Source organism: Ornithorhynchus anatinus, chromosome X3 (genome assembly GCF_004115215.2).
Source record: "Ornithorhynchus anatinus isolate Pmale09 chromosome X3, mOrnAna1.pri.v4, whole genome shotgun sequence".
Classification (NCBI taxonomy): Eukaryota; Metazoa; Chordata; class Mammalia; order Monotremata; family Ornithorhynchidae; genus Ornithorhynchus; species Ornithorhynchus anatinus.
The window spans coordinates 3,579,926-3,603,576 of NC_041751.1; the positions used below are offsets into that span (position 1 = coordinate 3,579,926).

General features: G+C 49.4%; 1 protein-coding gene across 1 annotated transcript in view; it reads left to right on the plus strand.

Moving 5' to 3' along the window:
• Nucleotides 1-2,127: 2,127 nt before the first annotated feature.
• Nucleotides 2,128-23,651, plus strand: part of PTPN3 (protein tyrosine phosphatase non-receptor type 3) — an 84,653-nt gene continuing 63,129 nt past the window's right edge. Inside the window, exons 1-2 of the mRNA XM_029053768.2 lie at nt 2,128-2,283; nt 22,560-22,714. Coding sequence (XP_028909601.1) covers nt 22,577-22,714 — 138 coding nt within the window. The 5' untranslated portion in view covers nt 2,128-2,283; nt 22,560-22,576. The remainder of the gene's footprint in view (nt 2,284-22,559; nt 22,715-23,651) is intronic.

A 23,651-nucleotide genomic window follows, 5' to 3' on the forward strand; every position in this document is an offset into this window, starting at 1 on the left:
GCAGCCTGGGTCGTAGTAGGAGGGTAATAATGTTGGCATTTGTTAAGCGTTTACTATGTGCAGAGCACTGTTCTAAGCGCTGACGTAGATACAAGGTAATCCGGTTGTCTCACGTGAGGCTCACAGTTAATCCCCATTAACTGAGGTAACGGAGGCACAGAGAAGTTTAGTGACTTGCCCTCGGTCACACAGCTGACAGGTGGCAGAGCCGGGATTCGACCCATGACCGTAGGTTGGACTAGTAGATAATCCCGTCGGACACGGTCCCTGTCCCAAAATGGGCCTCACAGTCTCCATCCCCATTTTACAGATGGGGGAACTGAGCCACAGAGCAGTCAAATGGCTTGCCCCAGTCCAGAGAGCGGACCAGCGGAGGAGCCGGGATTTCTTCTCGGGGCTAAATCATTTAAACAGCATAACCGGTCGGTCAGTGGTCTTTATTGAATGCTAAGCAGCGTGGCTCGGTGGAAAGAGCCCGGGCTTGGGAGTCAGAGGTCACGGGTTCTAATCGTGGCTCCGCCGCCTGTCAGCTGTGTGACTTTGGGCAAGTCACTTCACTTCTCGTTGCCTCAGTCACTTCATCTGTCAAATGGGAATTAAGACCGTGAACCCCACGGGGGACAACCTGATCACTTTGTATCCCCCCAGCGCTTAGAACAGTGCTTTGCACATAGTAAGCACTTAACACATGCCACCGTTATTATTAACTTCTCTGGGCCTCAGTTCTCTCATCTGTAAAATGGGGATTAACTGTGAGCCTCACGTGGGACAACTTGATTACCCTGCATCTACCCCAGCGCTTAGAACAGTGCTCTGCACAGAGTAAGCGCTTAACAAATACCAGCATTATTATTATTAAGCGCTTAGTACGTGCCAGGCACTGTATTAAGCGCTGGGGGTGGATACGAGCAAATCCAATGGGACGCAGTCCACGTCCCCATCCTCCAGATGAGGGAACTGAGGCTCAGAGAAGTGAAGCGACTTGCCCAAAAGTCTCAGGGGCAGACCATTGGCAGAGGCGGGATTAGAACCCAGGACCTTCTGACCCCCAGGCCCACGCTCTAGCCCGTGGCTCAGCAGCAAAAACAAAGGCTTGGGAGTCCGAGGTCGTGGGTTCTAATCCCGGCCCTGCCACTTGGCAGCTGTGTGACCTTGGGCAAGTCACTTCTCTGGGCCTCAGTGACCTCATCTGGAAAATGGGGATGAAGACTGGGAGCCTCAGGTGGGACAAGCTGATGAACCTGTATCCTCCCCAGCGCTTAGAACAGTGCTCTGCACATAGTAAGCACTTAGCAAATATCAACATTATTATTGATATAATGGAATGAATGAATGAGTGAATGAGTGAATGGATGAATGGATGAATGAATGAATGAATGAATGAATGAATGCCGGCCGGAAACATGGCAACCCTCCCGCGCGGGGGGAGGTGGGAAAAAAAAAATGTGGAAAAAAAAATGGGAGTGAGGACACGCCGCAAGTCCCTCCTTGGCCGGAAGGGGGCGTGATCCGGGAGGGGCTTATCCGAGAGGGAGGTGGGTGGTGGGCGGGGCTTAAAGGGGCGGGGCGCACTGTGATTGGAGGATCTGGGGAGGGCGTGGCGTGGGCGGGGCTGAGCGGGGAGAGAGCGGACAGTGATTGGCGGGGCTGAGAAAGGGGCGTGGAGTGGGCGGGAGCGTACTGTGATGGGTGGAGCTGGGGAAGGGGCGTGGAGGGGCGGGGCCGATCGGGGTGTGTAGTGAGAGGTGGGTGGTGGGCGGGGCTTATGGAGCGGGAGCGGATTGTCATTGGCGGAGCTGGGGAAGGGGCGTGGGGGGCGGGGCTAAGAGGGGCGTAGAGCGAGAGGTGGGCGGTGGGCGGGGCTTGTAGGGCGAGGGCGGATGGTGATTGGCTGGGCTGAGGAAGGGGCGGGGGGAGTGGGCGGGGCTAGGAGGAGGGGGAGGGAGAGGTGGGCGGGGGGCGGGGCCGAGCGGGGCGGGAGCGGACTGTGATTGGCGGATCCGGGGAGGGGGCGGGGAGAGGGCGGGGCCTACAGGGCGAGGGCGGGAGGTGATTGGCTGGGCTGAGGAGGGGGCGGGGAGGAGCGGGGCGGAAGGGGCGGAGCGAGAATCCGCGGGCGGCGGCGGCGGAGGTGCGGGTGGCGTTGCGGGCGCTGAGCGCGGAGCGGAGCGGAGCCCAGGTGTGCGGGACCGGGGGAGCGGTGCGGTGCGGAGCGGAGCGGTGCGGGGGCTCCGGTCCCGGGGCTGCCCCCCCCCGCAGGCTGGCCGCCGCCGCCGCCCGGAGGTGAGTCCGCCGCCGGCAGAGCGCACCGCGCAGGGTGGGCAGCGCCGCCCAGGGCCGGCCTGGCCGCCCTGCCCCTCTGTGTGTGTGTGTGTGTGTGTGTGTGTGTGTGTCCCCGCGGGGGGCGGGGTAAGGCCCCCCCCCATCCTCCTCCTCCTCCTCCTCCTCCCCCCCGCCCCTCCCCCTCCCTGCCCCTCCCTCCTCTTCCTCCTCTCTTTCCTCCTCCTCTCCCTCCTCCTCTCCCTTTTCTTCCTCTTCCTCCTTCCCTTTCTCCCTCCTCCTCCCCTCTTCTTCCTTCTCCTCCTTTTCTCTCCTTTCTCCTCCCCTCCTCCCTCTTCTCCCTCCTCCTCTCCCTCTCCCCACTCCCTGCTCTTCCTCCTCTCTTTCGTCCTCCCGCTCCTCCTCTCCCTCCTCCTCTCCCTCTTCTTTCTCTTCTCTCCTCCCTCCTCTCCCTCCTCCTCCCCCTCTTCTTCCTTCTCCTCCTTTTCTCTCCTTTCTCCTCTCCCTCCTCTCTTTCCTCCTCCTCCTCCCCTCCCTCCTCCCCCTCCTGCTCTTTTTCCTCCTCTCCCTTTTCTTCCTCTTCTCTCCTTCCTTTTCTCTCTCCTCTTCCCTCCTCTTCTTCCCCCCTCCCTCTTCTTCCCCCCTCCCCTTCCTCCTCCTCCTCTTCCTCCTTTCCCTCTTCTCCCCCCTCCCCCTCTTCTTTCTCTTCTCTCCTCCCTTCTCTCCCTCCTCCTCCCTCTCTTCTTCCTTCTCTTCCTCTTCTCTCCTTCCTCCTCTCCCTCCTCCCTCTTCGACCGCCTCCTCGTCCCCGTTTTCTTCTTCCTCCTCCTCTCCCTCTTTTTCCTCACCTCTCCTTCCTTCTCTCCCTCCTCCTCCTCTTCCTCTTCCTCCTCCTCTCCCTCTTTTTCCTCATCTCTCCTTCCTTCTCTCCCTCCTCCTCCTTTTCCTCTTCCTCCTCCTCTCCCTCTTCCTCCTCATCTCTCCCTCGTCCTCCCCCTCTTCTTCCTTCTCTCCCTCCTCCCTCTTCCTCCTCCTCCCTCTTTTTCCTTCTCTTCCTCTTCTCTTCCCCTTCCTCTTCCTCCTCATCTCACCTCCCTTCTCTCCCTCCTCCTCACCCTCTTCTTCCTTCTCTCCCTCCTCCTCCTTCTTCCTTCTCTTCCTCCTCCTCCCCTTCCTCCTCTCCCTAGTCTTCCTTGTCTCCCTCCTCCTCCTCCTCCTTGCTCTGCCACCCCCCCCCCCCCCCCCGTCTCCTCCTTCCCCCTCCGTCTCCTCCTCTTCCTCCTCCTCCTCCTCCCCCTGGCCTGGCCCTTGCCCAGAAGCGGCGTGGCCCAGAGGGTAGAGCACAGGCCTGGGAGTCAGAAGGGAACCGGGTTCTAATCCACCCAGGGCACCTTGGGCGACTGAGTCGGTGCCTGGCCGCTTCAGTTTCCCCACCTGCACGGCGGGGATCCGGTACCTGCCCTCCCTCCTACTCAGACTCGGAGCCCCACGTGGGACCCGCTGAGTTGGCAGCCACCCCTGCACTTAGTACAGTGCTTGGCACGTAGTAAGCGCATAACACATTCCGCAGCTATCGCGCTCATTGTCGGGGTTGCCCACTGTTGGAATCATTTCTTGCCAAATGGGTGAATGTCCCGAAAGGGGAACCATTTCCCAAACTTGGCCCCTACCAGATTAATAATAATAGTCATGATAATTGTGCTATCTGTTAAGCGCTTACTACGTGCCAGACCTCGTACTAAGCGCAGGGGTTAATACAAGCAGATTGGGCTGGACAACGGTCCCCGTCCCACGTGGGGCTCACCTTCTCCATCCCCATTTTACGGATGAGGTCACTGACGCCCATAGAATAAGAATAATGTTGGTATCTGTTAAGCGCTCACTGTGTGCAGAGCGCTGTTCTGAGCGCTGGGGGAGACGCAGGGGAACCGGGTCGTCCCGCGTGGGGGGCTCCCGGTCTTCATCCCCATTTTCCAGATGAGGTAACTGAGGCCCCGAGAAGTGAAGTGACTTGCCCGCAGTCACGCAGCTGACAAGTGGCAGAGCTGGGATTCGAACTCATGACCCCTGACTCCTAAAGCCCGTGCTCTTTCCACCGAGCCACGCGAAGTGACCCGACTCGCCCGAGGTCACACGGCAGACGAGTGGGGGAGTCGGGACTAGAACCCAGGTCCCCCTGACTCCCGGGCCCGGACTTCAGCCACTAGGCCCCGCCGCTTCTGCCCCCTTGAAGGGTGCGACTTAACCTGGGCAGGGTCGGTGTAAAACGGGGCCCAGAGGCGGCGCCTTTTATTTTACCATTCCTGAGAATGGTAGTGATGATGATGACGGTATCTGTTAAGCGCTTACTATGTGCAAAGCACTGTTCTGAGCCCTGGAAGCCACGGCCTTGCTTTGGAACCCCCTCCGCCGCCTCCCCATTTCCCGTGCTCAGTCCTTGGCTCATCGTAATCGTCTAACAGATGTCTGGCTTTGTCAGGATTATGCCACCGAAGCTGTATTTCCTGAAAGTGCAGGTACGAGTTCGGAGCTCTCTTTGGACCGGTGATTTACACCTGCCGGAAAATCCGGGATAAACTGTGGTCTGGGTGTGCGGATTCTCGCCCGTTGAATTGTTGGCTTTTCCAGAATCTAGGTTAAATCGAAAGATTTCACTCTCGCGTTTGTCCGTGGTTTCGTGTTCGGATCGAAAGTTAACGGGTGCACATCCGTTCGTTCAGTTGCGTTTATTGAGCGCTTACCGTGTGCAGAGCGCTGTGCTGAGCGCTCGGAAAGTACGATTCGGCAACAGATGGGGACGTTCCCTACACAAAACGGGCTCACGGTCTAGAAGGGGGAGACAGGCAAAAAACAAAGCAAGTAGACAGGCATCGTTACCAGAAAAGTAGGGAGCGCTTCACCGATGACTTTTCCTCTAGTAATTGCTCCTTACATTAAAGTCTCGCCACCTCTGTCTGGGTAGGAGAGGATGACGGTATTTATGGGCTTTATGGGCCAAGCACTGTTCATTCAATAGTATTTATTGAGCGCTTACTATGTGCAGAGCGCGCCGTACCAAGTGCTTGGAATGTGCAGTTCGGCAACAGACACCGTCCCTGCCCAATAACAGACTCACAGTCTAATGGCTAGGGTAGATACGAGGTAATTAGATTGTCCCACATGGGGCTCGTAGTCTGCATCCCCATTTTACAGACGAGGTAACCGAGGCCCAGGGAAGTGAAGTGACTTGCCCGAAGGCACACAGCTGATAAGTGGCGGAGCCGGGATTAGAACCCACGACCTCCGACTCCCGAGCCCCGGCTCTTTCCACCGAGTCACCCTGCTTCTCTGCCCTCCCCGGCTAGACTGTAAATTCAGTTTGCGTCTGCTAATTCTCTTGTAGTGAACTCTCCCAAGCGCTTAGAACCGTGCTGGGCACAATAAATGCCATCGATTATGCTTTCGGTGGCCGAAATTCATCAGCTCACAGCCCCGCGGGTCGGACACGTAGCCAAAGAGCGCCTGTCACTAGCCACGGTTTGGGGTTTAAGAAACGGATATTTCACTGTTAGGCAATCTGTCAGATATCCTTCTACGCGATTATCCATTTGAGTGAACACCACGTGCGTAAAGTCAGTAGCCTGAAATGCGTTACCCTAAACTGAAAATATTTCCTAAATGGCTGGTTATCAGGACCAAACCGTGGGGCCAATTTTCCAAGCAGTTCTTCTCCGCTGGGTCGGATCAGGTGGAAAATAAGCCGTGCTCTCCGTCTTCAGAGCAAAATGGGTAAACGGTTGGAAGCATTTTCATCCGAGAGCTAAATTGAAATTCGGAATCAACGGAATATCGTAACCCGTTGCGGATGGCCCGCTGTGAGGTTCTTCTTTTCGCCTTGACGAACACAGTAGATTTTCAGAAACGGCGATGGCTGGATAATTTGATTTGTATCACTTAAGCTTTGTTAGGAAAATTTTGGTGATGTAATTACATGTTGTACGTTTTATTCCCCAAACAACTCGCGTGGCTTGCTATTAAGTGTTGGCGGGATTGACTAAATACCTATTTTGCCACCGGTATAAAAAGACAGCGGTATTAAGTTTGTTTTTGGTCTTTAACTCGGAAGAACTGGGAGTTTTGAATAGTCACTTGGTGATTTTTCAAAAAAGCAAAGCGTGACTTCTAAAATAACGTAGAAACCTGAGTGATTGTAAATCGTGTGTTTGATACCAAGCTCTTGACACTTTCCTTAGGTGTTCTATTTTGGCAAAAAAACCCCAACAGAAACCTGAAAAAAACCCTTAATCTTGCATCTTGAAGAAATAACTCCTATCGAATAAGCTATATCTGAGTGCTTTTCTTCGTAAAGCCTATTTTGCCGGTGTTATCGATTTATGGTTATGGTAGACACTAGGAGAGACGGGATAGATACATTGGAACTCTGGTTATCGTTGGATAAATACACAGATGTCTCTGTCGCATACATTGTACCTGACCATCCATTCAAGGAAATGAAACCCTTTTTTTTCCATTATGTTGAGCTTTCAATTTTCGGACTTGCTTTTGTCCCGGTCGGTTCAATAATTAGTTCTACCATCCTATCCAGACACACCTATCAGGAAGATCCAGAAATGAAGGGCCACCTTTATTTTTTTTTTTTTCAAGTATGTGGGGGGAGAGAGTTTGTGATGCTTATTTTAAGTACTTTAACTGTTTCTAGCTCCGATGCTCTGTAACCTAAATACATGAGTTCGGCGACGGAGACTGATGTTGCCAAAGTTGATTGAGTGACCCAGACAGTTGAAAAGTTGCTTGAAAATTACCTGTCCTAATAAACACTTCTAAGTCCTTTATTGGCCCTCTCAGTCAGAATTACAAGATTATTAGAAAATGGTGGTGATGGGTTGTGTTTTTTTATCCCATCAATGGTATTTAAGTGTTTACTTTGCGCAGAGCACTATATTAAGAGGTTGAGAGACTACAATATGACAAGAGTTGGTAGACACGTTCCTTGCCCACAGTGAGCTTACAGTCTAGGGGTGGAAAAAGACAATTAAAATGACTTCTGGCTATGTATAAAGTGCTGTGGGGCTGAGGAAGGGATTAATATCAAATGCTTAAAGGGGTACAAATGCATTCAATTGTATTTATTGAGCGCTTACCGTGTGCAGAGCACTGTACTAAGCGCTTGGAAAATACAATTCCCAGTGCATCAGTGATGCAGAAGGGAGGCGGAGTAGGGGAAAAGAGGGGATTATCGTAATAGATGTCTTAGAGTTGACTGTCCCTAGGGTCTGATGCTATGCTCCGAATCTAGATTTTAAGCTCCCTGCGGGCAAGGAACGTTTCCACCACTCTGCCGTCTCGTACTTCCCCAAGCGCGTAGTACAGTGCTCTGCAAAACAGTAGGCGCTCAGTGAGTGTCCCTGATCGACTGATAGAATAAATGTGGTTTTAATCGGGCTTTGAAGGTGGGAAGAGTGTTGGTCCGGCCTACGTGGAGAGGGGAAGGAGTTTCAGGTCAGAGGGAGGACGGGGGCGAGGGGTCGGCGGTGGTTTGTTCTGTTCCAGCTCCTCGTGGGCTGGGACCTCGTGTTTCCCTTACGTCTCCCGGCCACTCCAGACTGGAAGCTCGCTGTGGGCAGGGAATGCGTCTACCACCTCTCTTGTACTTTTCCACGCGCTCCGTACGGTGCTCGGGACAAAGGAAGCGCTCAAACAATACGATGGATTACTGGCGTGCAGTCAGTACCGTGGCTGTTACTCGGGTCAGTTAGGGTCCTAAACGTTTCGCGTCTTTGGTTTCCCAGCCAGGGCTAGACGCGAGCAGAGGACGGGGATCAGGGCCAGCGGGTTCAGGGCCTGGTAGTCACTGAACAGAAACCGGAGTAGCGGAAGGAAGGGGTTCCTTGCCCGGAAACCGTGGTCCCCAGATGAGTTCAGACTTGGTCGATGGTGTGTATTGAGCGCTTCCTGTGTGAAGAGCACTGAATTAAGCCCTTGGAAATTTGCAGCACCACAATCAATCATCAATCGATGGTATTTATTGAGCACTTTCTATGAACAGAGCTGCGAACTAAGCGTTCTGGGGGAGTACGGGACAACAGATCGAGCAGACTCGTTCCCTGCTCCTAATGAACTTACACTCTAGAAGGGGAGACCGACAGACATTAATGTGAGTAATGTAAAGTATATACTTTAAAGATATGTAAATCTGAGGAAAGAGAGAGGAGGAGGAGGAAGAAGAGGAGGAAGTGAAAAGGCATTTTCTGGCAAAAACAAATCCCCGTTGCCATTGCGGGCAGAAGTTCCGATCAACCGGTTCCATCCGCCTTTGTCTCGGAGCGGGATCTGGACCAACTCGGCCCAAAACTCGTCTCTAATCTGTAAGGTCTCTGTGGGCAGGGAATGTGCCTATTATACTCTTCCAGTCGATCGATCGTAGTTATCGAACGCTTACTGCCTGCAGAGCACTGTATTAAGCGCTTGGAAAAGTTCAGTACCTCATATTTAATTCGTATTCATTTCAAAGCACACATTCAATCTATCACTGAGTCGGTTCGACATCCCAAACGTGGCTAAAATCCGGCCCCTCCTCTCCGGCCAGTCTGCTACCGCGTTCATCCAAGCACTCGTCCCGTCCCGCCTCGATTCCTCCTTGCCGAGCTCCCTGCCCCCTGTCTCTCCCCACTCCGGTCCATACTTGGCTCTGCCGCCCGGATCGTTTTTCTACGGAAACATTCGGGCCCCGTTTCCCCGCTCCTCAAGAACCAGTGGTTGCCCGTCCACCTCCTCGCTATCGGCTTGAAAAAAATAAACTCGCCCCCTCCTGCCGCACCTGGCTACTCTCCTACGCCAGCCCAGCCCGCACACTTGGCTCCTCTAATGCCAACCTTCTCACGGTACCTCCATCTCCCCTCTCGCCGCCGACCCCTCGCCCACATCCTCCCTCTGGCCTGGGACGCCCTCCCTCTTCCTATCTGACAGAAAATTCCTCCGTCCTCCCCTTCAAAGCTTTATTGAAGGCACATCTCCTCCGAGAGGCCTTCCCTGACAAACCCATTTCCTCTTCCACTCCCTTCTCCATCGCCCCCTCCCAGCCCCACAGCACATATGTCCATATCCATAATTGATTGATTTCTATTACTATCTGTCTCCTCCTCTAGACTGTAAGCTCAGTGTGGGTACAGAATATGTCAGTTTATTATATGATACTCTCCAAGCTCTTAATCGTGCTCTGCCCACAGTAAGCACTCAACAGATACAGTTGATCAATTGATTACAGTGTTCTGCACGCTGTAAGCGCTCAGTAAAAACGATCGATCGATCGAAGGGAAAGGAGAGCGTCGTGGGTTTTCTTGGCCTTCTCGTGTCGAGGTCCCGGGTCAGAGGGCGAGGAAGGGTTGTCCTGAACGTTCTCATTTTTGCAGCGGGTCACTCCGGGACCCTTTTTAATCGCCGCCATCTTACACTCAGGATGCTCGTTTTTAGCCTGCTCACTGTGGTACGATCATTTCGATGGGTCTTTCCGATAGCTTTTATGAAACTCTCTGCAGGAGGGCAGCAGCAGGAACTTGTGGCTTAGAGCCCGGGCCTGGGAGTCAGTTCTCATCCCGGCTCCGTCATTCGTCTGCTCTGGGACCTGGGGGCAAGGCACTGCAGGTCTCCGGGCCTCAGTTACCTCCTCTGGAAAACGGGGATTAAGACTGCGAGCCCCCCGGGGGACAGGGACTGGATCCAACTGGAAAAACGTCAATCCACCCCAGCGCTTAGAACGGTGCTTGACCCATTGGAAGCGCTTAAAAAATGTCATTATCATTACAGTTTCAGTCACTGGTATTTCTTGAGCGCTTACTCCGTGCAGAGCACTTTGCTCAGAGCTTGGGAGAGTACAGGACAACAGAATTAGACACTTTCCTTACTCATAACGAGCTTTCAGTCTAGAGGGGGAAAGCGCATACTGTTAATAATAATTATGGAGGCGTTTTAACACTTACTATATGCCGAGCACTGTACCAAGCCCTGCGATTGGCCCAGTATAAGCAGAGTGGACACAGTCCCTGGCTCCCATGGGGCTCACACTCTAAGCGGGAGGGAGAGGAGGTATATTGAATCCCTATTTTAACAGAGGAGAAATTGAGGCACAGAGAAGTTGTGACTTGCCCGAGGTTTCAAGTCTGGGTTTAGCACTCACATCTGCCTCTCAGATCGTATGGTAAAAGGCTCCTTCTAGACTCATTTTTTTTTAAAAAAAAGGTGGCATTTGTTAAGTGCTTACTATGTGCCGGGCACTGAATTAAGCGCTGGGGTGGACAAAAGCTAATCGAGTTAGAGGCGGTCCATGTCCCAAAATGGGGATCATAGTCTTAATCCCCTTTTTTTTTTTTACAGATGAGGTCACTGAGGCACAGAGCAGTTAAGTGACTTGCCTCAGGTCACACAGCAGACTGGTGGCAGAGCCAGGCGTAGAGCCCAGGTCCTTTTCATTCATTCATTCAACTGTATTTATTGAGCACTTATTTTGTGCAGAGCGTTGTACTGAGCGCTTGGGAGAGTACAGCAGAACAATAAAGAGACACAGTCCCTGCCCACAGTGAGCTGATAGTCCTTCTGACTCCCACTAGGCCATGCTGCTTCAAATGATCTCCAAATTAGTAAGCATTAGAAGATTGGTCTCACTGCAAAGAACTAAGTATAAGAATCTGTCCACCCTCACAAATAAAAATGCTCTAGAAGGGCAGTGGTCTACTGGGGGCAAATACCTATTTAATGTCTATTTAAATATCTCCCCCTGTAGACCATTGCAAGTGAACACCTGTTTTAATATCCATTTAATATCTATTTCCCCCTGTAGCCCATTGGGGGTGAACACCTATTTTAATAGCTCTTTAATATCCCTCTCTAGACCGTAAGTTCCTTGGAGGCAAGGGAACATGTCTACTACCATTCCAGTTTTCAAGTAAAATATTACATCCTCCCAAGCGCCGAGTACAGTGCTCTGCACACAGTAAGCGCTCAGTAAATACCATCGAGTGAATGGATTGCAAATCGTTTAAATGGTCACATAAATCTATTAGAGAGAGGGGCCTTCCTCCCGAGTATCTCGCGGCACTTCCCGAGAAAGAACTGTTTGGGACGCAAAATAGCAGCGAGGTGACAGATACTCTTTATCTGCGTTGACCCCAGAGGACTCGATACTTGGTAGGAACAGCAAATATTAGACCTGTGACACAGCGTGATAACGTGAGTTTGCACCTGAGTCAGGGGAGCAGTGCAGAGATGGCTCCAGATGAGTTTTGCTCTCTTATACCAGCCTCAAAATACGACTCGCTCCCCGTCTTGTCAAACCCAGTGCTGGAAAGAAGCACTGACAAAACTTCATTCATTCATTCAATAGTATCTGTTGAGCACTTACTATGTGCAGAGCACTGTACTAAGCGCTCGGAATGGACAAATCGGTAACAGAGAGACAGTCCCTGCCCTCTGACGGGCTGACGGTCTAATCGGGGGAGACGGACAGACAAGAACAATCCTGGGGCGAGGAGCCCGCGGGGATGAGTCGGCAGTGGAAAGCGAACCCCGCCTGCTGCCTGCCGCGTGACCTTGGCCGGGTCACTTCTCTGGGCCTCAGTTCCCTCATCTGCAAAATGGGGGTTCAGTAACAAATACCAACGTTATTATTACCCGTGCTCCCTCCTACTTAAATGGCGAGCGGCACTTGGGACCGGATTATCTCGTACCTTTCCCGGCGCTTTGGCCAGCGGCACGTGGGACCGGATTATCTCGTACCTTTCCCGGCGCTTAGTCCGGTGCTCGGCAGGTAGTGAGCGCTTAAGAAATAACACGATGATCATTAGTATTTGGATTCCTAGGGGACGTTTCTAAGATGCGTGGAGGCGCGGCCGAAAACAGAGTCCGCACCGTGGGCGTGTCGAAGGAGAAGCGGCGTCGCTTAGTGGAAAAAGCCCGGGTTTGGGAGTCAGAGGTTGCGGGTTCTAATGCCGCCTCTGCCACTTGTCTGCTGCGTGACCTTGGGCAAGTCATTTCACTTCTCTCTCTGGCCTCAGTTACCTCATCTGTAAAATGGGGATGAAGACTTTGAGCCCCCCCCCCCACGTGGGACAGCCTGATTACCCCAGCACTTAGAACAATGCTTGGCACATAGTAAGCGCTTAACAAATACCAACATTATTATTATTATTATTATTATTGTGATCCATGACTGTTTCCGGTGTGTTTGATCCGTGCCGTTTTATGCTGTTGTCTTGGCGTCGCCGTCTTCCCCAAGTTCTTTGGATGGGGTCACCTCTCATTCAGGGATTTCAACTGAGCCCCCACTGTGTGCTAAGCACTGGGGACAAGGATACTGTTCCCGCCCCAGCTCCTGGCACAGAGCTGTACACAGGGTAAGCACTCAGCAAGAGCCACTGATAACCGGCCAGGCTAAATAGCGGTTCAGCTGCTGTCTCTCCAACGTCATTATTTTTATTCCGTGCTCCACCATTTCTACCCTCATCCATTCGCTTTTCTGGCTTTCCGTCCCCTTGTTATAGCTGGTTGCGTCTCATTTTCCTCGGCGGTAAATCATCCGGTCTCCTGTCTCAGCTATAACTCTCTGAGCGGTAGTAATAATGCTATTTATGAAACACTTCCTATGTGCTGAAACACCATGCTAAATGCATTACAAAGTAAACAGATTAGTCCTTGGAGCCTCACCAGGGACTCACAATCTAAACGGGGGTAAACAGAAGCAGGGAAATACCGGAAACAACAATGAATTACAAAATCAACAATCTGTCCTAGCAGTGGAAAAAAAGAAACCAAGTAACTAAACAGTTCATAAAAGACAGGAGTCCTCAACTCCTTCCGGACGCTAAGCCAGGTCTTGGAATCCAAACCTCTTGGAAAAATCAGCGTCCGAGGTCAGTTACTGTGTCTGATTCATTCAGTCGTATTTATTGAGCGCTTACTGTGTGCAGAGCACTGTACTAGGCGCTTGGAAAGTACAGCTGGGCAAGAGACGATCCCTACCCAACAACGGGACCTGTATATTCCCCCCTCCCCCCATTTATGGTATTTGTGAAGCACTTACTACGTGACAGGGACTGTACTAAGCGTTGGAGTAGTCACCAGCTGATCAGGTTGGACACAGTCCATGTCCCACATGGAGGTCAGTCGGTCAATCTTATTTATTGAGCGCTTACTGTGTGCAGAGCACTGTACTGAGCGCTTGGGAGAGCACAATATAACACACTCTCTGCCCCAGGTGACCTTACAGTAGAGAGAGGGAGACAGACATTAATGGAAATAAATTGCATAGTCTCAATCCCCATTTTACAGATGTAACTGAGGCCCGGAAAACTGAAGTGACTTACCCAAGGTCATGCAGCAGACAAATGGCAGAGCTGGGACTAGAACCCAGGCCCGGGCTCTTTCTACCAAGCCACGCTGCTTCTCAATATACTTTGTATAGTATTCTGCCCACAGTAAGCGCTTAATAAATACCCTGTATCTCCCCCAGCGCTTAGAACAGTGCTCGGCACATAGTAAGCGCTTAACAAATACTGACATTATTATTATTAATAAATACTAGTACTTCTGGGAGTGATAGTGATGTTTATCAAGTATTTAATATGTGCAGAACATTTTACCAGGCCCTGGAGAAAAAAGGTGGGTAAAAACGAGATGTGGTACAAACACAAAAGTCACATGATATCAATCAAGGACAAATCATTTAACTTCTCTGTGCCTCAGTTAATCAGTCTGTAAAATGGGGATTAAGATTGTGAGCCTCATGTGGAGCGTATACTATGTCCTTCCTGATTTGCTTGAATCTTCCCAGCACTCAGTACAGTACCTGGCCCAGAGGAAACACTTAACAAATACCATAAAGCAAGGCTGACTGCTTACTGGGTGCAGAACACTGTACTAGGTACTAGGGAAAGTACAGTTGGGTTGGTAGACATGATCCCTGCCCTCAGGGGGGGCAGAGGATCTGGGTTCTAATCCTGATCTGCAACCCGCCCGCTGTGTGACCTTGGACACATTGCTTAACCTCTCTGTTAACCTCTTCTGTAAAATGGGGACTAATGATCCCTGTGGAGGAAAGGGACTGTGTTCAACCGATTATTTTGTATCCGCCCCAGAGCTCAGTACGGTGCCTGGCACATAGTAAGCGCTTAACAGACTATTAAAAAAAAGCTTACAGTCTAGAGGGAATGATAGTCACTAATTATTATCATCATCATTATTTTTCAGTGGTATCTTTTAAGTGCTTACTATGTCCCAGGCACTGTACTCGGCGCTGGGGTTGATACAAGACGATAAGGTTGGACACAATCCATGTCCCACGTGGGGCTCAGTCTTGAAGCCTCATTTGTGGCACAGTGGAAAGAGCCCGGGCTTGGGAGTCATAGGTCATGGGTTCAAATCCCGGCTCTGCCACTTGTCAGCTCTGTGACTGTGGGCGAGTCACTTCACTTCTCTGTGCCTGAGTTCCCTCAACTGTAAAATGGGGATTAACTGTGAGCCTCACGTGGGACAACCTGATTCCCCTGTGTCTACCCCAGCGCTTAGAACAGTGCTCTGCACCGAGTAAGCGCTTAACAAATACCAACAGTATTATTTTTACAGAAAAAGTAACTGAGGCCCAGAGAAGTTAAGCAACTTGCCCAGCTTGCGCAGCAGGCATGGGGCAGAGTTGGGATGAGAACCCGGGTCTTCCGACTCCCAGGCATGTGCTCTTAATAATAATGATGGCATTTGTTAAGCGCTAACTATGGGAAGAGCACCGTTCTGAGCGCTCTTTCTACAAGCATGCTGCTCTTCATAATTAGGTACTAATATTGTTGCTTCATCAATACAGTTAGGTCTACCCTCCTTCCCTTCTACCTCCCTCGCCCCCGACTCGTTCTTCACCATCACCACGTTCTCTCCTCTCCGCTTTTCCAAAAAATCTCCCCTTCCCTTTGTCGGTGGATATTTAGGGTTGTGAACAAATTCAAGAGCCTCTCACTTCATCGGGCTTTTTGGACGATATGCCTAATGAAAATAGGAGCCTTTATTTAGAACTAAAAGTATGACCGAGAAAGTATTACGTGAGGAGATTCCTTTGGGGGCTGGGTTGTAATTTTTTTTTTGAAAAAGGAAGGATTCTTTTGCGGATATTGGGTATCTTGGAGGGAGTTAAATATTTCAGCGGCTTCACGGTGTGCTATCAGCTTTCGTAAATTTTCTCCGGAGTGATCATTTAAGTAAGCATTGTTCAATACGGTAGCTTATAATAACAATAGTGCTTAAGAATAATTATGCTGAACGTAAGTGTCTGTTCCTCTTTATAGAAACATTATCCCTTTCCTGAAATTCTCTGAGGCTCATAGGGTACTTGTTGACCTTCAGATAACATGAAAAATAGCCTGAAGCTCTGCGCTCCGTACCAAGCCTTACTCTTGTCTTTTTTACAAGTGCCGTATGGTCTGAAACTCTAAAATAGAAAGTGAATCCAGAGTGAGCAAATTGTATGACATTTCAAAGTTTATATGGGATAGTGAGAGGTCATTGTGTTCCTTGGATAACTGGTTCAGAAGTTGGCTGGCTCCGTTCTGGGAATAGATCACAGACCTGCGTGAGAAGCAGCGTGGCCTAGTGGACAGGGTTCGGGCCTGAGAGTCGGAAGGACCTGGGATCGAATCCCGACTCCACCATTTGTCTGCTGGGTGACTGTAGGCCAGTCACTTCACTTCTCTGGGCCTCAGTCGACTCATCCGTAAAATGGGGATTAAGTCCGTGAGCCCCACGTGGGACATGGACTGCGTCCGACTGGATTATCTTTTATCTACCCCAGCGCTTGGAACAGTACCTGGCTCATTATTAGCACTTAAATGCCACAATCATTATTATTATTTACTAAATATTCCTGTAGACTGTAAGCTCGTTGTGGGAAGCGAACGTATGTACCCACACTGTTGCGTTGTACTCCCCCAGGCACTGTGCTCTGCACACAGTAAGCGCTCAGTAAATATCACTGATAGGGTAAGTCACTTCATTTCTTTTGTGCCTCAGTCTCCTCAACTGTAAAAGGGGATTTAGATCCTGCTGCCTCCTACTTAGGCTGCGAGCCCCCTGTGGGACAGGGGCTGTGTCCGGCCTGATTAACTCATCTCGACCCCAAGGCTTAGAAGCGTGCAAGACACTTAGTAAGGCACGTAACAGATACCGTGATTATCATTATTATCGTTCTGCCTGGGCCAAATCCAAGCCAAAACTCATCTCGGTGGCCTGGCGATTTCTTAATGTCTTTGGCATTTCTGTGAAGTTGTGTGACTGATGAGGTAGGGTTGGACTCTTAACCACAGGAAATGTGATGCCTCTTTGCTTGACCATGTGACTTCTCAAGGGCCTTACTAGGTTGGTTTATCCTTCTTAGGGGTGAAGAGGAGGATGGTTTCCCCGATTTTCCCTCCGCCCCTCAACTCCTTTCCATCCCAATCAATCGGCTGGATTTCTTGAGCGCTTACTACATGCAGGACACTGAACTGAGCGCTTGGGAGAGTACAACATAGAGTCGGTAGGCACGTTCTTTGCCCACAGTGAGTTTTTAGGGTGTAGATGCTAATCTACCATCTACAGGCAGATTCCCTTCCCACAAGGTAGAGCCATTTGTTTAGGATTATCCTCCCCCAAAAATATTTGTATATACCCTATTTAGCACACCTTTTTGGATGTTGTTGTTTTAGATAAGCTGTGTGGTCCAGTGAATAGAGCACGGGCCTGAAGTCGGAAGGACGGAAGGAGCCCCGGCTTGGGAGTCATAGGTTATGGGTTCTAATCTTGGCTGCGCCACTTGTCAGCTGTGTGACTCTGGGCAAGTCACTTCACTTCTCTGGGCCTCAGTTACCTCATCTGTAAAATGTGGATTAAGACTGTGAGCCCCATGTGGGACAACCTGATTACTTTGTATCTTCCCCAGCGCTTAGAACAGTGCTTAGCACATAGTAAGCGCTTAACAAATACCAGCATTATTATTAAGGACTTGGGTTCTAATCCTGGCTCTGCCACTTGTCTGCTATGTGGAGGGGGGTGGTGTGCGTATTCATATATATATACACATGCACATACACATCTATATATGTATATATAGTCACATTAGCTGTGCCAAGACATTCTTGAGAAACATCATCTGCGATAATTAGCTTTTTAATGGAGTTTTTTTATTTTCCATCCACATATATCTTCGTAAAATAGCCCACTTTTAATCAAAGGGAGAAAAATGTTTCTAACTCGGAATAGACTTTGTTCTTCAGCTCCAGAAGATTAAGTGGGGACTGATTACAGGCATATTGTGTAAACACCAGCTTCTTTAAGTAGGAGGTTCTTGGAATGCAGACAGTTTTCATAAAGGAACCGGCTAGGCTTAATCTCTTAGAAGCATTTCCACAGTAAAAGTCACATGGCATGACCATAGCAATATTCAGAGTGTCCCCTCTCTGGCCCTGCCGTTTATACGGTGACGTCGACAGCAGTTTTCCTTTGCGAGTGATGACCGAGAGTGTTGAGGATTTTCTTTTTACCCACTTTGCAATCAGTGGTATTTTTTGGAGCCCTTCCTGTGCACAGAACCCGGTACCGAGCGGTTGGGAGAGTACAGTATAACAGAGCCGGTAGACACGTTCCCTTTCAGCCAACAGTTTATCTTCAGTAATAACCAGTGAGCATATCACAGCAAATTAAATTGAACTATTTCCTGGCATTGTTTTAGCCTCCTAATAGATATTGTTTGTTTATCAGCAAGTCCAGCGCGGAGTGGGATTGTAGGCTGGAACTCTGCGTCAAATAGAGCGGCTTTTCATTGTCCCAGAGTGTTGCTCAGTGTCTTTGAAGACTTAAATCTCCGGAAAGTTTATGAGCCAATCCTCCCACCTCCCCCCCGGTTGCAGATGTTAAAGGGCAAAGGTGAGGGCCGATTCTCAAGTCTGGATTTCCGTGTATTCGTGGGCATTTGTGGAGCCCCCATTGTTCAGCATTTATACTAATTGTGCTATTTGTGAAGTGCTTACTATGTGCGGGACACTGTACTACGCCCTGGAGTGGATACAAGCACATCGGGTTGGACACAGTCCCTGTCCCACGCGGGGCTCACAGTCGCAACCCCCGTTTTACAGATGCAGTATTTGAAGCAAAGAGAAGTGAAGCGACTTGGCCATGGTCAAGCGCAGCAGACAAGTGGCGGAGGGGGGGGATTAGATTAATAATCTTATCTAAATTGAGGCTTAATACTGTCCTAATCAGGGACATACACCCCAAAAGTATGAGAGTCTTAGTGTGGATAATAAAGTAATCCAGTTCTCAAATGGGAAGCAGCGTAGCCTAGGGAAAAGAGCACAAACCTAGGATTCAAAAACCTGGGTTCTAATCCCAGCTCTGTCACTTTTTATTTTTACATGGTATTTAAGCGCTTACTATATGCCAAGCACTGCTCTAAGCACTGGGGTAGGTACAGGTTTATCAGGTTGAACACAGTCTCTGTCCCACATGGGGCTTATAGTCCAAGTAGGGGGGAGTAGGATTTAATCCCCATTTTACAATTGTGGCGGCACGGAGAGGTTAAGCGACTTGTCCGGGGTCACTCAGCAAGCGGTTGGCAGAGGCGGGATTAGGACCCAGGTCCTCTGACTCCCAGGTCCGTGTTCTTTCCACCAGGCCATGCTGCTGCTCCTGATTTATTAGCATTCCCCTGCTTAATTGGAAGCTTCTTGTGGGCGGGGAAGGTGTCTACTTTCTCGTCCGTACTCTCCCAGGTGCGTAGTACACTGCTCTGCACAGAGTAAGCGCTCAATAAATACTATTGATTGATACACTGGCCTGAACAAAACAAGTCCAGGGGAGTATAGAGATTTAGCATCCATAAATACTGTCGACTGATTGATTCCCTCTAGGCGGTAAACTCATGGGCAGGGCGTGTGTCTGTAATATTGTGTGGTACTCTCAAAGCGCTTAGTTCAGCGCCCTGCACGTAGTAAGCACTCCGTAAGCACGATTGATTGGGCCTTGTAAAAATCCTCCCCCACCAGAAGCAAATGCTCCAACCTTTGGAGATGAGGAGGGCATTTCTAAGGGCTCAGTTTTCAACAAGCCACAGCACGAAACACGGAGTGGGTTATAAAGGAAGCCATAGAGTTCCTGAATTCTTCCAGTCAGGCAGCTCAGGAAATGGGGCAATTGGCCATCCTTGTAGGGACCAGATTGTTTTAAGACACAATTTAAAGATAGTTGTTTAAAAATAAATACTCGGTAAAGGCACCTTATTGAATAGAGGCGTTGTCTTTGATCCGATAAGTCATTTTACAGCTAGGCAACTGGAAACTGGAGGCAGTGAGCTCTGGTAAATTCATGGGGGTATGTGTTGTGAGTCACGCTTGTTGAAAAAACTAAATAGTCCTTTTTTTTTTTTTAAGCACCTACTGTGTGCCGGGCACTGTACTGAATGCTGGAGTAGAAGCAGATCAGATGGGACACAGGCCGTGTTCCACACTGGGCTCGCAGTCTTAATCCCCATTTTACAGATGAGGTAACTGAGGCCCAGGGACTAATGATGATGGTATGTGTTAAGCGCGTACTACGTGCTAAGCACTGTTGTAAGCGCTGGGATAAATACAAGGTTATCAGGTTGTCCCACGTGGGGCTCGCGGTCTTAAGCCCCGTTTTACAGATCAGGCAATCGAGGCACAGAGAGGAGAAGCGACTTGCCCAAAGTCACACAGCCGACAAGTGACGGAGCGGGGATTAGAACCCACGAGCTCTGACTCCCAAGCCCGTGCTCTTTCCACTAAGCCACGCTGCTTCTCGAGGGAAGTTAAATGACTTGCCCAAGGTTACACAGCAAACGAGTGGCGGAGCCACGATTAGAACCCACGTCCCTTCTGACTCCCGGGTCCAGTGCTCTTTCCAGTAGGCTACTCTGCTTCTCTATTTTGTGCTGCTAGTTGCTTTTCATAAACTGACTTATCGTTGAGCCCCCTGACATGCAGTGTTGGCTTGAAGTGAGTTGATAAAGCAGCTCCAATATTTGATTTAAAATTAATCTTCCTGTTGGAAAAAAAAAAAATGGGTGAAGATGTTTCTTCTGGTTGTGTGCTTGCCTGAATTTGGCACCCACTTCATTTAGAAATCCCTTGATCTTCGTCCAGGGGTGTCAGTGTTAAGCAGACACAAGATCTTGTTGTGTCAAGTTATCCTGGGACTGGATGAGGAAATTGAAATTCTTTCTCTCAGCCCCAGGGATTCTGAAGCTGATGGGTTTTGAGTAGCAGTACTAGTATTTACTAAGCTCTCACTATATGCAGAACACTGTTCTGAGTGATGGAGGGAAATACGCAGGTAGGGATTTGTCATCGTCACTGTCCTTGGGGGCACACAATCTAACAAACAGCCTCAGCGAGCGATAAAAATCTCGAATCAGCCTTTGGATTGAGCGAGTGGAGGAGAGATTTCATTTTATTTTATTCTTTTCCATTTCTTCTCGAAATGCCCCAATGGGGTTAACAATAATAATAATAATAATGTTGGTATTTGTTAAGCGCCTACTATGTGCAGAGCACTGTTCTAAGCGCTGGGGGAGATACAGGGTCATCGGGTTGTCCCACGTGAGGCTCACAGTTAATCCCCATTTGACAGATGAGGTAACTGAGGCACAGAGAAGTGAAGTGACTCGCCCACAGTCACACAGCTGACAAGTGGCAGAGCCGGGAGTCGAACCCATGACCTCTGACTCCGAAGCCCAGGCTCTTTTCACTGAGCCACGCTGCTTCAAAAAACGGATTCTGTCTGAGGAGCTGGGCAGGGGTGAAGAAGCTGCTGGACTTGGTACTTAACTTCTCTGTGCCCCAGTTTCTCCATCTGTAAAATGGAATACAACATGTCCCTCTTCCTGTTTAGACTGTGAGTCCTGTGTGGGGCAGGAACTGTGTCCAAACTGATTATCTTGTGTCTACCCAGTACGGTGCTAGACACATAGTAAGTGCTTAATAAAAAAAATTATTATTATTTCTTGTTCTGCCTAAACGATGAGTCGCCTCCTCCTTTTACTGCTATTATATTATACCTCTTTGTGGTATTAGGTGCTTACTAAGTGTTGAGCACTTTCCCAGGAACCTGGATAGATACGAGATAGTCAGGCTGGACACAGTCGCTGTCCCACATGAGGGTCATAGTGTAAGTTGGAGGAAGGAGGACTGAATCCCCATTTTACAGGTGAGGCAACCAAAACGCAAAGAAGTTAAGTGGTTTGCCCAAGATCACACAGCAGGCAACTGGCAGAGCTGGGATTAGAACCCAGGCCTGTCTCCTACCCACTAGGTCACACTGCTTCTCTGTGTATATTTATGTATCTCTGTTAGATTATACCAACTCTGCTGTGCTCTCCCAAGCGCTCTGTGCAGTGTTCTGCACACAGTAAGAGCTCAGTAAATACCTCTGATCGACTGCTGTCCTCATATGGGGTATTTCATTTCCTAATTCCCTCTAGGAATTGGGTAGGGGAAGAAAAGCCTCTGAGTAGCTGCTCATGAGCCGCTCTGGAAATTTCGAAGGGCAGGGGGCAGAAAGGGAGGTTGACACTACAGCCCAGATCAGTCTTTTGGTTTCCGTCGACTCCAGTCATCCACCTGACTCTCATCACAGCGAAAAACCGAGAGTTGACTTCTGTTTTATCTACAGAATCAAGTTGAACGTTTTACCAAGCTTGCGATTTTCATTTCTCAGCATTTCTGTGCCAACTACCCACTTATGTATTCACAGCCACCCGTAACACTCGTAAAAATATCTTTCTGTCCTTTAAGTTGAGCGCAAAAGCGTGTCCGTGACCCCTTTTCCTTCATTCTCCTCTCATTCAATTATTTTAGTCTTTGTCTCCCCTCCTAGACGGTAATAGACCTAAACTCGGGGGTCATGTCTACAGACTGCATTCTTCGAATAAATACTATTAATATTATTTTTAAATTTACTCATTCACTCATTCAGTCGTATTTATTGAGCGCTTACCGTTTGCAGAACACTATACTAAGTGCTTGGGAGAATACAATATGACGAGACACATTCCCTGCCCACCACCAGCTTACAGTCTAGAGGGGGAGGCAGGCATTTATATAAACACTTACAGATAGGTACTAATGAGCAGCTCAAGTCAGTAAAAAGTATTGCCAAAGTATAAATGCTTTTCTGCTTTGCTCTATCTAGAGGTGAAAAAGTCATTTAGAATTTCTCGTTTCCTCTGGCACTTAACCAATATTTCTTACGTTTTTTAGGTTACTCAGCAATAATTATGAACTCCCGATTACGTGCTCTGGGTGGGAGAATCAATAACATTCGAACCTCAGAGCTGCCGAAAGAGAAAACTCGGTCTGAGATTGTCTGTAGAATCCACTTCCTGGATGGATCTGTACAGAGCTTCAAAATCAACGTAAGTGGAGATCGTATTCTTTTTCTTGACTGAAAGTGCCGAGGATTCAGCCATATGAAGATGACTAGAATGGAGGCCTCTTTGGATACTAATGCTTAGTAAAGTGCTTGGCACAGAGTAGGAGCTTAACAAATACCATAAAAAAAAGAGGGGGGACCAGGCAGGAAGAAAGTGAGAAGTGAAATTTGGTCCTGTGTTAGAGTTGGGGTGGATTGGAGACCTTTTCACCCAGGAGAGAAAACAGAAGAGACTCTTCACTCATCCTCTTCTATCTGTACTCTTCCATTTGTCTGTACATCATCATCAGTGGTATTTACTGAGCACTCGCTCTGTGCGGAATGATGTACTGAGCGCTCACTGATTCTTAGCTTACCTGTGATGATGGTCTGTTTATTGTTGTATTGTACTCTTCCAAGCACTTAGTACAATGCTCTACACACAGTAAGCGCTAAATAAATAGGATCGACTGATGATGGAAGATGGTATTTGTTAAGTACTTAGGTGTCAAGCAGCCTTCTAAGTGCTGGGGTATCTGCAAGATAATCAAGATAATCATTCTGTTGTGTTGTGCTCTCCCAAAGGCTTAGTGCAGATACAAGATAATCAGGTTGGACACAGTCCAGGTCCCACATTGGGCTTACCCTGTTAATCCTCATTTTACAGATGAGGGAACTGAGGCCCAGAGAAGTGAATTGACTTGCCCAATTTCACACAGTGGCAAGTGGAAGAGCCGGGATTAGAAGCCACATCTTTCTGATTCCCAGGCCCGTGCTCTGTCCACTAGGCCGTGTGCTCGTTCCTTTTTGTCTGCCCATTTGAGGTTAGGCTCTTGGAGGTTGGGGCTTGCATTTAACCCAGCCTCTGGGAATACTCTTTAGTAGCCAATGGCCACTGTGTTGTGTTGGAAAAAAAGAATCCCTCTGGGATCTTTATGGCC